A 15,374-nucleotide genomic window follows, 5' to 3' on the forward strand; every position below is an offset into this window, starting at 1 on the left:
CAGAGTGGTGAGGTCACCGAGAAGAGGAGGAGAACTGAGAGGAGGAGCAGAACGGAGAAGAGGAGCAAAACTGAGAGGAGGAGCAGAACGGAGAAGAAGAGCAGAACGAAGAAGAAGAGCAGAACGGAGAAGAAGAGCAGAACGGACAAAGAGGAGCAGAACGGAGAAGAGGAGGAGAACGGAGAAGAGGAGCAGAACGGAGAAGAGGAGGAGAACGGAGAAGAGGAGCAGAACAGAGAAGAGGAGCAGAACGGAGAAGAACGGAGAAGAAGAGCAGAACGGAGAAGAAGAGCAGAACAGAGAAGAAGAGCAGAACGGAGAAGAAGAGCAGAACGGAGAAGAGCAGAACGGACAAAGAGGAGCAGAACGGAGAAGAACGGAGAAGAGGAGCAGAACGGAGAAGAGGAGCAGAACGGAGAAGAGGAGCAGAACGGAGAAGAGGAGCAGAACGGAGAAGAGGAGCAGAACGGAGAAGAGGAGCAGAACGGAGAAGAGGAGCAGAACGGAGAAGAGGAGCAGAACGGAGAAGAGGAGCAGAACGAAGAAGAGGAGCAGAACGAAGAAGAGGAGCAGAACGAAGAAGAGCAGAACGGAGAAGAGCAGAACGGAGAAGAGCAGAACGGAGAAGGCGGCAGTAGGCAAATATATTAATACAGACGCTACACTGCATGCATATATACACGGATTTAGTAAAAAGAAAAAATCTTCATGGTAGGGCTTTGTTAAATGGGATGAGAGGTCTCTCTTCCGAAAGGTTAGAAAAGATGGTCTTGTTCAGCTTAGAAAAAAACATGGCTGTAGAGGTGATTTAAGGTACATGTATAAGTACACACCGTGAATACTGGCAGAAGTGGCACAGGATTTCTCTTTATTCCACGGACCTTGCATAGGATTGAGGGCCATTCATTGTATGTGAAGGAAAGATGATTTACACATCCAAATAGGAAAGGGTCTTCACAGTTAGAGTAGTCTGTTTAATGCTCTACCGCCAAAATATAGTAATGGCAAATGCAACACCAGCATTTAAGAAAGGGCAATATTATTTTTTTTAAAGTAATGATACAGAGAGTTATAAATAATCAGGAGAGAAATAATGTCTAATGTATCTAGAAAGATCGAATTTGAGGGACTTGTGTCTTTTTTCACCATATGTAACTACAACACCTGAGAATTTGGGTCTAATTGGATTCCTTGGAGAAAAGTGTTCATTTTTTTTTTCTGGCACAATCCTGCACTAATGTATGTAAATTACAGAAAAACCTATGCCTGCCTATGTCAATTTCAGACATCTATCATTAAAGGAATGCTGGGAAGGCAGTAGAGTAATCTTCCTCAATGCTCAAATAATACTGCAGACCTGTTCCCTAAATCATCCTACGACAATACCTATGCTCAGGCGTGAATATATGCCTGGTTGAAAGGGAAAATCTCATCCCGAGTCGTTTGAACCCCTTCCTGCCCATTAATACTATTATGCTGAGTCCTTACAGAGAGACAGTTCCCAGCTTTTCTCTTCCTTGCCGAATAGTCTATATTCAACCCGCTGAGAGCAACGTAGATGAAAATAGCAGGCGACAGGTGTGATTCAGTTGGGGGGTCTAGTGTCTCAATGGGTGGTCTCTCCTGGTTACCACAGCGCACAGCTAAAACATTCACGGACATCTTACAAGTCACATATAGAAGATACATGTAAAGAATTTCCTGTATATCCAAAAAGTTAAAGGAGCACTCCAGGGAAAACTAATACACTGAATTATACAGAGTATTGGTTTTCCTACTTACAGTACAGGAACAGATACAAATTACTCAATACAATTATTTCTTTATCTCAATGACATATTAAAGGGGTTGTCTAAGATAAAAAAAAAAAAAAAAAAAAAACAGCGCCCCCACTGTCTACAGTTTGCTGTTGATGTTGCAGCTTAGCTCAATTGAAGGTAGTGAGACAGAGCCGATACACCACACACAACCTGTAGACAGGGGAAGGCAGGCATGTTTTATTAAACAAGCATCAAAGATTTAATTCCCTTAATATATTGCAATCACCATATTATACAGCACTGTGTACTTACAATTGCTCATTTTGCTGTTCTACTCAGTTAATTCTTCTCCCTTCCATTAGCTCTATGACATCTTGTGATTAATAACTGACTAGCTGAATCCTTCTAAGCTGTATGTGGAAACAGGAAGTATCTTTTCCCTGCATGACTCATGAGTCACTGCAAAGTCCATGGAAGAGGAAGGAGAGGAGCCGCTGGGTCAATAGTAAAAGAGGAGGTGGAGCCGGACTGCAAGGGATTTATGTTATGAATGAGTCACCGTAGGAGGCAAAAACAGAAATACTAGCTAAGTCCAGAAAACCAGAGAAGTTGGCAGCTATCGGATTACAGACCCCTGGACCTATCAACAACAACTAGCAGTTGCCGTGGGGGGTTCCTACGGTGCCCTAGACCCCTCGATCACAGTCGGAGAACTACATAGGCCTAAAGACAGAAAGGGAAATCTAAACTGCCCCAGAGCAGACCCCAAAGCAATAGGCAGCCCCCAACATATAATGACGGTGAAGCAAGATGAAAAAACACTCACACAGATAGAAAGATAGGCTGAGCAAAAGATGGGGCCCAAGCTAACTACAGAGGACAGGATAGAAAAGCTGCTGTCTGTAATCCACCAAAACCCTATCGAAACAAGAGCCAACAGCTGATAGGGAAAAAAGCCCTGAAGACGCTAGGCTTCAAAAAGACTATATCAGCACTCAGGTATCTTCTGAAGACAGAGCAAAAAGGAATTCAGCACACCCCAGCAGGGAATGGCAGAAATCCAGAAAAACAAGGAAAAACAAAACCAAAACACAAATGCAAAAGGCAGAGCAGAAAACTTAGCTTTTGAGGAGCAGGAATCAGACTGGTCTCCTAGAATCTCTCAGAGAGATCACCAGCAAGGCAGAAGGGCGTCGGCTGCCTTATATCCAGTCAGCAATTCCCGTCACCCAATCATCATCATCCTGCCCAGATGCTTGGTAATCAGCCTCACTACCTTCCTTCACCAGAAGAGGGAGTTCATCAGACCTCAATGGTGAAGGGGAAAATGAACTCACAACAGATTTAGCAGTGAGATATAAATGTAGTTATTCTAATGACTCATGCAGGAAAAAGAGACTTCTTATTTCTACAAAGAGCTTAGAAGGATTCAAAGTTTCAAGTCACGTGATGTCATAGATCTATTGGAAAAGAGAAGAATTAATTAGGCAGAAAGGTAAAATGAGTAATTGTAAGTACACAATGCTGTATAATATTATCAATTCAATATATTAAGAGGATAAAAACTTTGATGGGAGGAGTGCAGCTTTGTCTGGAGAACTTCTTCTAAAACAAGTACAGACAGTTTGTGTAAAGTGCACACTGGCAGGCGGGTATATATAACTAGGGACATGTGGAAGCATTTCTCGGATGTCATTTCAATATCTTACTGGACCTTAAATCCTCAATAAAAGTTGTCTTTTGTAAAGTTTTCAGCAATATCGACTACATAAGAGGTGTACAGCAGGATTTAGAGCCCAGCGGATTGTTTTTTCATCTCCGTGAGATTATTTTTTACCTCTTTGGGTTCAATCTGCAGCGTGGGCTTCAGCAGGTCCCGCAGAGAGCAGAGCTGCTTCTTCTCCTCCTCCTGTCTGCTCTTGATCTGACGGGCACACACAAAGGACAACATTACAAGACACGCGGAGGGTCACTATTTTGTTTAATAATCCTTCAAGGACTCTGCTAAACACTGAAACTATCCCACCGCCCACGGGCGCACAAGCAGCTCCCTTGCCATTCAGACATGTCACCTATCCAAAAACCATGCGAGTCATCACTTCTCGGGAAGAGTCCTAGGAGACATTTACTTTCAAAATAAGACGAGCGGCTCCCCATGTTTTATACGGCTGACATATTTACATTTCACTTTTTTTTCAGCAAAAGCAATCATCTGTATCATTTAAAGAGAAACTATCGTTTTTTTAATCCATTTTTCATTTAGTAATGTATTAATTTCAGATAAAAATGTGATTTATGCGATATATATTATTAGAGAAGCAAAACAAAAGCATAATGGATTCCATCAGACCCTGTTACTGACGAGAATCCTGATAGACCCTGCTGAAATACTGTATCAGGGCCAGTGTCATGCCGGACAAGTGTTCTGAGGTCACCATTTTGGGGTCTATATCACAATATTTATATGGTAAGGTGAGCAGAATTTTACAGTTTAGATCATTATGGAAACTGCAGTACTAAATAAATGTTTATGTAGCCATAACAAGGGAATTATTATGGGAAAAAAAATCTATTCTTTCTAATATTTTTGCAAAAAAATTTTTGCTTTTTTTTTTTTTTAAAGCTTTTAAGGGACTTGACGCAATCATTTACAGGGAAGCTACTTTTTTATAATTTTGTCCAGCATGGAAAGTTCTGGAACTTTGCTAAGGGATTTGTCTTCATTCTTGTAAAAAAAAAAAAAAAATTGCACAGAAGCGGTTTCCAAACTCTAGTTTTTCCGTGGTCTATTCGACAGCCTTCAGCTGCACTTATATCAGGGCACACTACACAGAGGAGTACACATAGACTGGGATTTGGAAGCCCCTTACAGTTGTGGCCAAAAGTATTGACACCCCTGCAATTTTGTCAGATAATACTCAGTTTCTTTCTGAAAATGATTGCAATCACAAATTCTTTGGTATTATCTTCATTTAATTTGTCTTAAATGAAAAAACACAAAAGAGAATGAAGCAAAAAGCAAAACATTGATCATTTCACACAAAACTCCAAAAATGGGCCAGACAAAAGTACTGGCACCCTCAGCCTAATACTTGGTTGCACAACCTTTAGCCAAAATAACTGCGACCAACCGCTTCCGGTAACCATCAATGAGTTTCTTACAATGCTCTGCTGGAATTTTAGACCATTCTTCTTTGGCAAACTGCTCCTTGTCCCTGATATTTGAAGGGTGCCTTCTCCAAACTGCCATTTTTAGATCTCTCCACAGATGTTCTATGGGATTCAGGTCTGGACTCATTGCTGGCCACCTTAGAAGTCTCCAGTGCTTTCTCTCAAACCATTTTCTAGTGCTTTTTGAAGTGTGCTTTGGGTCATTGTCCTGCTGGAAGACCCATGACCTCTGAGGGAGACCCAGCTTTCTCACACTGGGCCCTACATTATGCTGCAAAATTTGTTGGTAGTCTTCTGACTTCATAATGCCATGCACACGGTCAAGCAGTCCAGTGCCAGAGGCAGCAAAGCAACCCCAAAACATCAAGGAACCTCCGCCATGTTTGACTGTAGGGTCCGTGTTCTTTTCTTGGAATGCCTCTTTTTTCTCCTGTAAACTCTATGTTGATGCCTTTGCCCAAAAAGCTCTACTTTTGTCTCTTCTGACCAGAGAACATTCTTCCAAAACGTTTTAGGCTTTTTCAGGTAAGTTTTGGCAAACTCCAGCCTGGCTTTTTTATGTCTCGCGGTAAGAAGTGGGGTCTTCCTGGGTCTCCTACCATACAATCCCTTTTCATTCAGATGCCGACGGATAGTACGGGTTGACACTGTTGTACCCTCGGACTGCAGGGCAGCTTGAACTTGTTTGGATGTTAGTCGAGGTTCATTATCCAACATCCACACAATCTTGCGTTGAAATCTCTTGTCAATTTTTCTTTTCCGTCCACATCTAGGGAGGTTAGCCACAGTGCCATGGGCTTTAAACTTCTTGATGACACTGCGCAAGGTAGACACAGGAACATTCTGGTCTTTGGAGATGGACTTGTAGCCTTGAGATTGCTCATGCTTCCTCACAATTTGGTTTCTCAAGGCCTCAGACAGTTCTTTGGTCTTCTTTCTTTTCTCCATGCTCAATGTGGTACACACAAGGACACAGGACAGAGGTTGAGTCAACTTTAATCCGTGTCAACTGGCTGCAAGTGTGATTTAGTTATGACCAACACCTGTTAGGTGCCACAGGTAAGTTACAGGTGCTGTTAATTACACATATTAGAGAAGCATCACATGATTTTTCGAACAGTGCCAATACTTTTGTCCACCCTCTTTTTTATGTTTGGTGTGGAATTATATGCAATTTGGCTTTAGGACAATTCTTTTTGTGTTTTTTCATTTAAGACAAATTAAATGAAGATAATAATACCAAAAAACTTGTGTTTGCAATCATTTTCAGGAAGAAACTGAGTATTATCTGACAGAATTGCAGGGGTGTCAATACTTTTGGCCACAACTGTACATGCATTTTTTTCTTTTTTTTTTTAATGCGTCTCATAGGCATTACACTGGGAAAGCAGCACCACTCCATTTTATGTGATGCAGTAAATCTAAAGAGCTGTCAAAGGGTCCACAGGAGAGCTGGAAATCATGGTAGAAGACAGAGATTGGCAAGCGTTTTGTAATATGATCATCTAACCATCTAATGTGTATGGGAACCTCCTGACTTAAAGGGAAGGTGACATCCAAAAAAAATTTTTTCAGCATTTGAAAAAAATGTAAAGAATTAATGTTTACATTTTCTTAAAAAATATTATCATTTGTTTTTAATTTTGTAAAATATGAAAAATAATTGTAAAAAGTTTGGCATTTCCACTTGTTAACACTAGGGGGAGCAGCTACTGAAGTTTGGCACAAAAACCTAGTGCAACTAGCTCACATTACTGCACTGGAGTAATTATGGGCGGAGTCTGCTGACATGGGTGTGATGTCACTCATCTCCTCCCCTTCTGGGTGTTTGCTAAGAGAAAAGAGAGGATGACATTTAGGAACACAGTGAGCAGCCATTTTGATGGGGCCTGCAAAGTTACTGACTGTCTTTGCATGTAAAGTCTGGATCAGAACAGGTCATCTATCAGCAGAAATGTTTCCTGGATTTCTGTGGAGCAGACAAGCAGACGGTCCATCCATGTGTATAAAACACAGCGCTCTATGTACATTCCCTGGCACCGATCAGGGTGCCCCCCACAGACCAGCACACTGCTCTCCTGAAATACTCTGTGCTGCTGTCACCCTGCTCCTTCCCCCATACATCTCCCTCTGTGACCCCCCCATAGTCCAGCACACTGCTCTCCTGAAATACTCTGTGCTGCTGTCGCCCTGCTCCTTCCTCCATATATCAGGCCCCTGTCGCCTCGCTTTCACATATCGCCAGGACAGGATTTGAGGAGAGGAATGGGGTCTTCGGTCACCGAGGATGGCAGGCAGCAAGGATTCTGGGAGCATGGAGACAGCAGCACAGAGTATTTCAGGAGAGCAGTGTGCTGGTCTATGGGGGGCACAGAGGGAGATATATGGTGGAGGAGCAGGGTGACAGCAGCACAGAGTATTTCAGGAGAGCAGTATCACACGGGATAGGATTAAGGGCCTGTCACACTAAGAGATATTGCTAGCGATATCGCTGTGTCTGATACTTACCTACGACCGGCTCCCCCGCTGGTTATCGCTGATCGCGCGAGAACGTCCAGGACTGTTTCTCGTCGTCAGCTTCCTGCGGCGCTTCCTGCTGTAACGACGAGCGACGCGTGGACGCGAGGACGTCAGGATCGCCTCGTCTGACAGGTAAGTAGCGACCCCCGTCCCCTGCTATGTCGCTGGTGAGATCTGCCTGTGTGGCAGCTCACTAGTGACCACTTAGCGATGCACCAGCGATCCTGACCGCGTCATATCACTGGTCGGGATCGCTGGTACATCGCTAAGTGTGACAGCACCTTCAGATACACGGCTCAGCAGTCAGTATCACACAGGAGAGGATTAGATACAGGGCTCAGCAGTCACTATCACACAGGAGAGGATTAGATACATGGCTCAGCAGACAGTATCACACAGGAGAGGATTAGATACACGGCTCAGCACATAGTATCACACAGGAGAGGAGATTAGATACACGGCTCAGCAGACAGTATCACACAGGAGAGGATTAGATACATGGCTCAGCAGTCAGTATCACACAGGAGAGGATTAGATACACGGCTCAGCACACTGTATCACACAGGAGAGGATTAGATACACGGCTCAGCAGACAGTATCACACAGGATAGGATTAGATACACAGCTCAGCAGTCAGTATCACACAGGATAGGATTAGATACACAGCTCAGCACACAGTATCACACAGGAGAGGATTAGATACACGGCTCAGCACACAGTATCACACAGGAGAGGATTAGATGCACGGCTCAGCAGACAGTATCACACAGGATAGGATTAGATACACGGCTCAGCAAACAGTATCACACAGGATTAGATACACAGCTCAACAGACAGTATCACACAGGAGAAGATTAGATACACGGCTCAGCAGACAGTATCACACAGGAGAGGATTAAATACACGGCTCAGCACACAGTATCACACAGGATAGGATTAGATACACGGCTCAGCAGTCAGTATCAAACAGGAGGATTAGATACACAGCTCAGCACACAGTATCACACAGGAGAGGATTAGATACACGGCTCAGCACACAGTATCACACAGGAGAGGATTAGATACACGGCTCAGCACACAGTATCACACAGGAGAGGATTATATACATGGCTCAGCACACAGGAGAGGATTAGATACATAGCTCTGCAGTCAGTATCACACAGGAGAGGATTAGATACACGGCTCAGCAGTCAGTATCACACAGGAGAGGATTAGATACACAGCTCACCAGACAGTATCACACAGGAGAGGATTAGATACACAGCTCAGCAGTCAGCATCACACAGGAGAGGATTAGATACACGGATCAGCAGACAGTATCACACAGGAGAGGATTAGATACATGGCTCAGCACAGAGTATCACACAGGAGAGGATTAGATACATGGCTCAGCAGACAGTATCACACAGGATAGGATTAGATACACGGCTCAGCAGTCAGTATCACACAGGATAGGATTAGATACACAGCTCAGCAGTCAGTTTCACACAGGATAGGATTAGATACACGGCTCAGCAGTCAGTATCACACAGGATAGGATTAGATACACAGCTCAGCACACAGTATCACACAGGAGAGGATTAGATACACGGCTCAGCACACAGCATCACACAGGAGAGGATTAGATACAGGGCTCAGCAGTCAGTATCACACAGGAGAGGATTAGATACACGGCTCAGCAGTTAGTATCACACAGGATAGGATTAGATACACAGCTCAGCACACAGTATCACACTGGAGAGGATTAGATACACGGCTCAGCACACAGCATCACACAGGAGAGGATTAGATACAGGGCTCAGCAGTCAGTATCACACAGGAGAGGATTAGATACACGGCTCAGCAGTTAGTATCACACAGGATAGGATTAGATACACAGCTCAGCACACAGTATCACACTGGAGAGGATTAGATACACGGCTCAGCACACAGCATCACACAGGAGAGGATTAGATACAGGGCTCAGCAGTCAGTATCACACAGGAGAGGATTAGATGTCCAGCAGATTGCCAGGTGTTTTGAAACAGTAGGGAGCAGCTCCTCCTATGTTTTGCAAGAGCAGGGGCAGAGCTGGTCGGGTGATTTGGAAAGAGCAGCTCGGTCTCCAGCAGCTCCTCCTGGTTCCTCTCTTACAGCTGGTATGTGCAGAGTGAACATCCAAGCCGTTATGCTGGAACAGTACAGCATCCAGGGCTTGCAATAGAGTTTAACTGGAGCTAACAGGAAAGCACTGGGCTCTAATAAGATGGTGCCTGGCCACACCTACAGCTGTGAATTGAGCCACCCACAGAGGCGTGCCCAGTTCACTCCTGATGCAGCTGCAATGATAGAGATAGGGGTCGGGAGCCGACCGTTATGTCTTATGTCCAGGGACTGCCGTAAATGAGCATAGAAAGTGTCGTTCAGCAGCCAGAGAGGTAAGATGGCAGCCTCCAGTGGCTGCATTACTACAGAAAAAAAAAAAATCCATACACACCACTGAGTCAAGCTTAGGGGACAATATCTTATTAAACTACTTTCTTTTTTACATTCAATTATGAAAAAACACGGTGGCACCTTCCCTTTTAGGATAACGATTGGGTGGTTGGAATTCAATTGCCCAAGTCTTTTGATTGACAGGCAGATAAGCCATGAGTCTAGATAATCTTGGTAGCAGCTGTCTCAGAGAACACAAGCAAATGGCCTCCTCAGAGAGGAAAAGAACTAGAAGTCTGGAAGTAACAATCCTAAAAATCAATATCGACTCTGTAACAAGCCTTGCACATGACTTCGGATAAAAGTCAAATCTCAATTTGTAGACAAGTTTTTTAGAATGTTTCTCCTCCTCAATTCTAAGATTGAGATCTCTTCCTCTCTGAAGAGGCAATTTGCATGTTTAACTGAGAGACGCAACGCATGGCCTATAAGTCTCCTTACACAACTGGCATGTCACACTCTCCACAACAGAGATGTTACCCATTGGACCACAGGGGACACAGGTGTGCTCGGCCAAGCTTAGTGTATGGGAGAGTCAGCAGACAGAGCTGTAAGCTTCTGGCTGAATTATTGTTTGGCTATCTAATGCGTATGGCTAGATTTACACTGCAATGTACGTGTTAGGAGACAATAATGCTGATATAAGTGATGGTGTACAGAGGGGATGTCTATGTGATACTAAAGCATCTGGACTGTCAAAGCTGTGGATGATACATTTTATGCGGCCAGCCAGATCTTGCACAGACCTTGAGTTCACCTGCTGCAGTCTGTGTCTGGACGATCTCAGGGGAAAGAGAGGAATGAGCTAATTACTGGATGTGAAGGACAGATTGTGTGGCTATAAGACCCAGCTTTGTGGTCAGCCCCACTCCAGCAGTCTGATGTATGCACCGCACTGCTTAATGTTTCATTATCTACAGCATTATACATTGGGAGAACGTTATGTTCCTCAATAATTGTTTCTGCTGCTAATTAACCTAAAGACAACACATTTCCCATAGTCAGTCCATTACTTCATTAAAACGCTGTTAGAAAGATTGGCTTGTCACATTTACAGAATGAGAACGAGGTCTTAAACTGACAATAGATGTAAACTTTCAGGCTAAATATGGCCAGGTTCTCACACCTTTCATTATCAGGACATTAGCCGTTTTATATCATCCATATTTAGTTCAGGGTCCCTAGTCAATAAGCTGATCACAAAGTGTTCCCTGCTGCCCCGAGAGTAGCTGTGATCTGTGGAAACACCTCGAAGCCAGTGTTCAATTTCCCTGTAGCACCACCATTACAATGTCCATTTAAATCAAAAGCTTTCTGTGACATGAGAGGTCCTCCAGAGCATGAGTCGCTATTCATAGCCAATCTAAGCTCTTTCTACTAGATGAAATAATCATGTGCAAAAAGAAAAATAATTCACTTATGCACAGATATGTGTGATAGGGCTCTCAGCTTACCAGGTTATGCTAGGAGTATCTCACCTATAAAAGCCTTTTGCTAATCGGGTATGTTCACACTGTGCGTTTTTGCTGCTTTTTTTAATGCTAAGTTTCAGCTGCTTTTTACAGTACCAGCAAAACCTATGATATTTCAGGAATCTCATACAAACACACATTGTTTTTTGTGTCATCAGGATTTAGTGCTTTGCTGCTTTTTTTTTTTTTTTAGACATGAGCATGTCACTTCTTTCAGCGTGTTTGCAGCGTTTTTCACCCATTGACTTGAATGGGTGTTGGAAAAACGCTGCAAAAACGCAGGTATCATTACTTGCAGTGATATTTCTGCAGAAAAGTCATGGACATTAGCATGGACAAAGAGACACAAAAACTGCACCAAAAACGCACCTCAGGCTGTGTGCCCACGTAGCGATTTTTAAGCGTTTTTGCCGCGATTTTCGGCGCGAAAACGTTTAAAAATCGTGTACAGAACTCCCCCCATGCATTCCTATGGCATTCCGCACATGCTGTGCTAATGCTGCGCTTTTTTCCGTGGCGGAATCGCATCACGGAAAAAATCGCAGCATGCTCATTCTTTTGTGCGGAATCGCAAAGAATTGCTGCGATTCCGCACCCATAGGAATGCATGAGAATCGCTTAGGCCTCTTTCACACTAGAGTTATTTGTATCAGTTACAATCCGCCAAAAAGGCAGACAAGCGGATCCGTTCTCAACTGATGTGAACGGATGGCACAGGATCCGTTTTCAGACGGATCCTGAAAGTGAGGAAATTTAAAGGAACCGCTGGCTGGGAAGGAGAGAGAGAGAGAGACAGAATGGAGACAGATATGATCCAGCAAACTACAGAGGAATATGTGTTAACAGCATTCTGGGAAAACTATTTAACAGCATTATTAACAAAAGGATCATCACCTTCCTCACCCAGCGGGACACCCTCAGCAGAAGCCAAGCTGGGTTCATGCCAAACCATCGCACCACGGATCACATCTACACCCTGCAGAGCCTCATCAAGACCCACATCCATAGAAAAAAACAGGGGAAAATATTTGCATGTTTTGTGGACTTCAAGAAGGCCTTTGACTCAGTGTGGCACCCAGGTCTGTTCCTGAAACTCCTGGAGAGCGGAATAGGTGGCAGAACCTACGACGTCATCAAGAGCTCATACACTGAGAATCGGTGCAGCGTGAAGGTGAATGGAAAGAGGACGGCCTTCTTCCGGCAGTGCCGTGGGGTAAGACAGGGCTGCAGCCTGAGGCCAACTCTATTTAACATCTACATAAATGGACTGGCAGCAGCCCTGGAATCCTCCTCTGCCTGCACGACCGAGAGGTGAAGATCCTGCTGTATGCAGATGACCTCCTGCTGCTTTCCCCAACCGAGAGAGGCCTCCAAGATAGCTTGGCCGTGCTGGAAACATTCAGCACCACACGGGCGCTGCCTGTTATGAATGAGTCACCGTAGGAGGCAAAAGCAGAAATACAAGCTAAGTCCAGAAAACCAGAGAAGTTGGCAACTATCAGATTGCAGACCCCTGAACCTATCAACACAACTAGCAGTAGCCGTGGGAGGTTCCTACGATGCCCTAGACCCCTCGATCACAGCCGGAGAAATACATAGGCCTAAAGAAAGAAAAGGGAAAATCTAAACTGCCCCAGAGCAGACCCCAAAGCAATATGCAGCCCCCAACATATAATGACGGTGAAGCAAGATGAAAATACTAACACAGACAGAAAGATAGACTGAGCAAAGACGGGGCCCAAAACTACCTAGATAGGAAAGGACAGGAAGGCTGCTGTCTGCAATCTGCCAAAACCCTATCAAAGACATAAGCCAACCAGCTGATATGAAAAAGGCCCTGAAGCAGCTAGGCTTCAAAAACTGAATCAGCACTCAGGTATTTTCAGAAGACAGAGCTAAATGAATTCAGCACACCCCAGCAGGGAATGGCAGAAATCCAGAAAAACAAAGCAAAAACAGAGTCAAAGCACAAAAGCAAAAGGCCAAGCAGCAAACTTAGCTTTGGAGGAGCAGGAATTCAGACTGGTCTCCAAGGATCCCACAGAGAAATCACCCGCAGGGCAGAAGGGCGTCGGCAGCATTATATCCAGTCCGTAACTCCACTCAGCCAGTCACAATCATCAGCCTCAGGTGTTTGACAATCAGGCTCTCTACCTTTCTTTACCAGAAGAGGGAGTTCCTCGGGCCTCAGTAATGAAGGGGAAAATGAACTCACAACAGTACCTCCCCCTTGAGGAGGGGTCACCGAACCCTCAACTATGCCACCAGGACGATCAGGGTGAGCCCGATGAAAGGCACGCACCAATCGTTTGGCATGAATATCAGAGGCGGAGACCCAGGAATTATCCTCCTGACCATAACCCTTCCACTTAACCAAATACTGGAGTCTCCGTCTAGCCAGACGGGAATCCAGTACTTTCTCTACCTCATACTCCATGTTACCTTCAACCAATACAGGGTCTGGAGGTGCCACCCCCGGAACAGGTTCAACAAACCTCTTCAACAAAGATTTATGGAACACATTATGGATTTTAAATGTGACAGGAAGAGCCAAACGAAAAGAGACCGGATTAATAATCTCCACAATCTTGTAAGGTCCAATAAATCTAGGCTTAAACTTAGGAGAAGCCACCTTCATAGCAATATTTTTTGATGATAACCACACCATATCACCAACCTTAAACTGAGAGACAGGCATATCAGAGATGAAATCCATTGAAATATGGGTCCATGGCCTCTTGGGGACAGGCAAAGGCATCAACAACCCACTAGAGCGAGAACACGATTTAGACCGGGAGCACGTCCCACAGGACTGCACAAAATTCCTGACATCACGAGACAAGGAGGGCCACCAAAAAAACCGACTCACCAGATCTCTAGTACCAAAAATACCTGGATGACCAGCCAAAGCAGAGCAATGAACTTCAGACATCACTCTCTTCTTCCACTGGTCAGGAACATACAACTTTCCACTGGGACAACGCTCAGGTTTGTCCTCCTGGAACTCTTCCAGAGCACGTCTCAAATCGGGCGAGATGGCAGAAAGAACTACCCCTTCGCCTAAGATGGTACCAGGCTTGGTCACCACAGGAGAATCAGCAAGGAAGCTCCTAGAGAGGGCGTCTGCCTTGACATTCTTTGTTCCAGGAAGAAAAGAAACCACAAAATCAAAACGTGTAAAAAACAAGGCCCACCTAGCCTGTCTAGGGTTCAAGCGCTTAGCCGACTCTAGGTAAATCAAATTCTTGTGGTCAGTGAGGACCACGACTTGATGCTTAGCTCCCTCCAACCAATGTCTCCACTCCTCAAATGCCCATTTCATGGCCAACAGTTCCCTATTCCCCACATCATAGTTACGTTCAGATGGAGAGAACTTTCGGGAAAAGAAAGCACAGGGATTCATTTTAGATGTTACAGGATCCTTTTGGGACAAAACAGCTCCTGCACCAATCTCAGAAGCATCCACCTCTACCTGGAATGGAAGTGAGACATCAGGTTGCCGCAAAACCGGGGCGGAGGTGAATCTTCGCTTCAACTCCTGAAAGGAAGAAACAGCCTCCGGAGACCAATTTAACACATCAGCACCCTTTTTAGTCAAATCAGTCAATGGCTTGGCAATACTAGAAAATTTTGCTATAAATTTCCGATAAAAATTAGCAAAACCCAAAAACTTCTGGAGGGCCTTCAAAGAAGTGGGCTGAACCCAATCGTGAATGGCCTGTACCTTGGCCGGGTCCATTTCAATAGTTGACGGGGACAAAATAAATCCCAAAAAAGAAATCCTCTGTACTCCAAAAAGGCATTTAGATCCCTTGACATACAGGGAATTCTCCCTCAAGATCCGGAACACAGTCCGAATATGTTCCACATGAGAATCCCAATCCTTGGAGAAGATCAAAATATCATCCAGATAGCTAATCAAAAATTTATCAACAAAATCTCGGCAAATATCGTTCATGAAGCACTGGAAGACAGA

The 15,374-nt window shown here is 44.4% G+C and overlaps 1 protein-coding gene across 5 annotated transcripts in view; it reads right to left on the minus strand.

Moving 5' to 3' along the window:
* The window catches only part of LOC141069643 (arf-GAP with SH3 domain, ANK repeat and PH domain-containing protein 1-like), a 328,366-nt gene that overhangs the window by 68,943 nt on the left and 244,049 nt on the right, over window positions 1-15,374 (minus strand). For all 5 annotated transcript variants that reach the window (XM_073559383.1, XM_073559384.1, XM_073559380.1 and 2 more), the window contains exon 9: window positions 3,598-3,684. In XM_073559383.1, coding sequence (XP_073415484.1) covers window positions 3,598-3,684 — 87 coding nt within the window. The remainder of the gene's footprint in view (window positions 1-3,597; window positions 3,685-15,374) is intronic.

This window comes from Dendrobates tinctorius, unplaced genomic scaffold (assembly GCF_039654945.1).
Source record: "Dendrobates tinctorius isolate UK_male_01 unplaced genomic scaffold, ASM3965494v1 ptg000270l, whole genome shotgun sequence".
Classification (NCBI taxonomy): domain Eukaryota; kingdom Metazoa; phylum Chordata; class Amphibia; order Anura; family Dendrobatidae; genus Dendrobates; species Dendrobates tinctorius.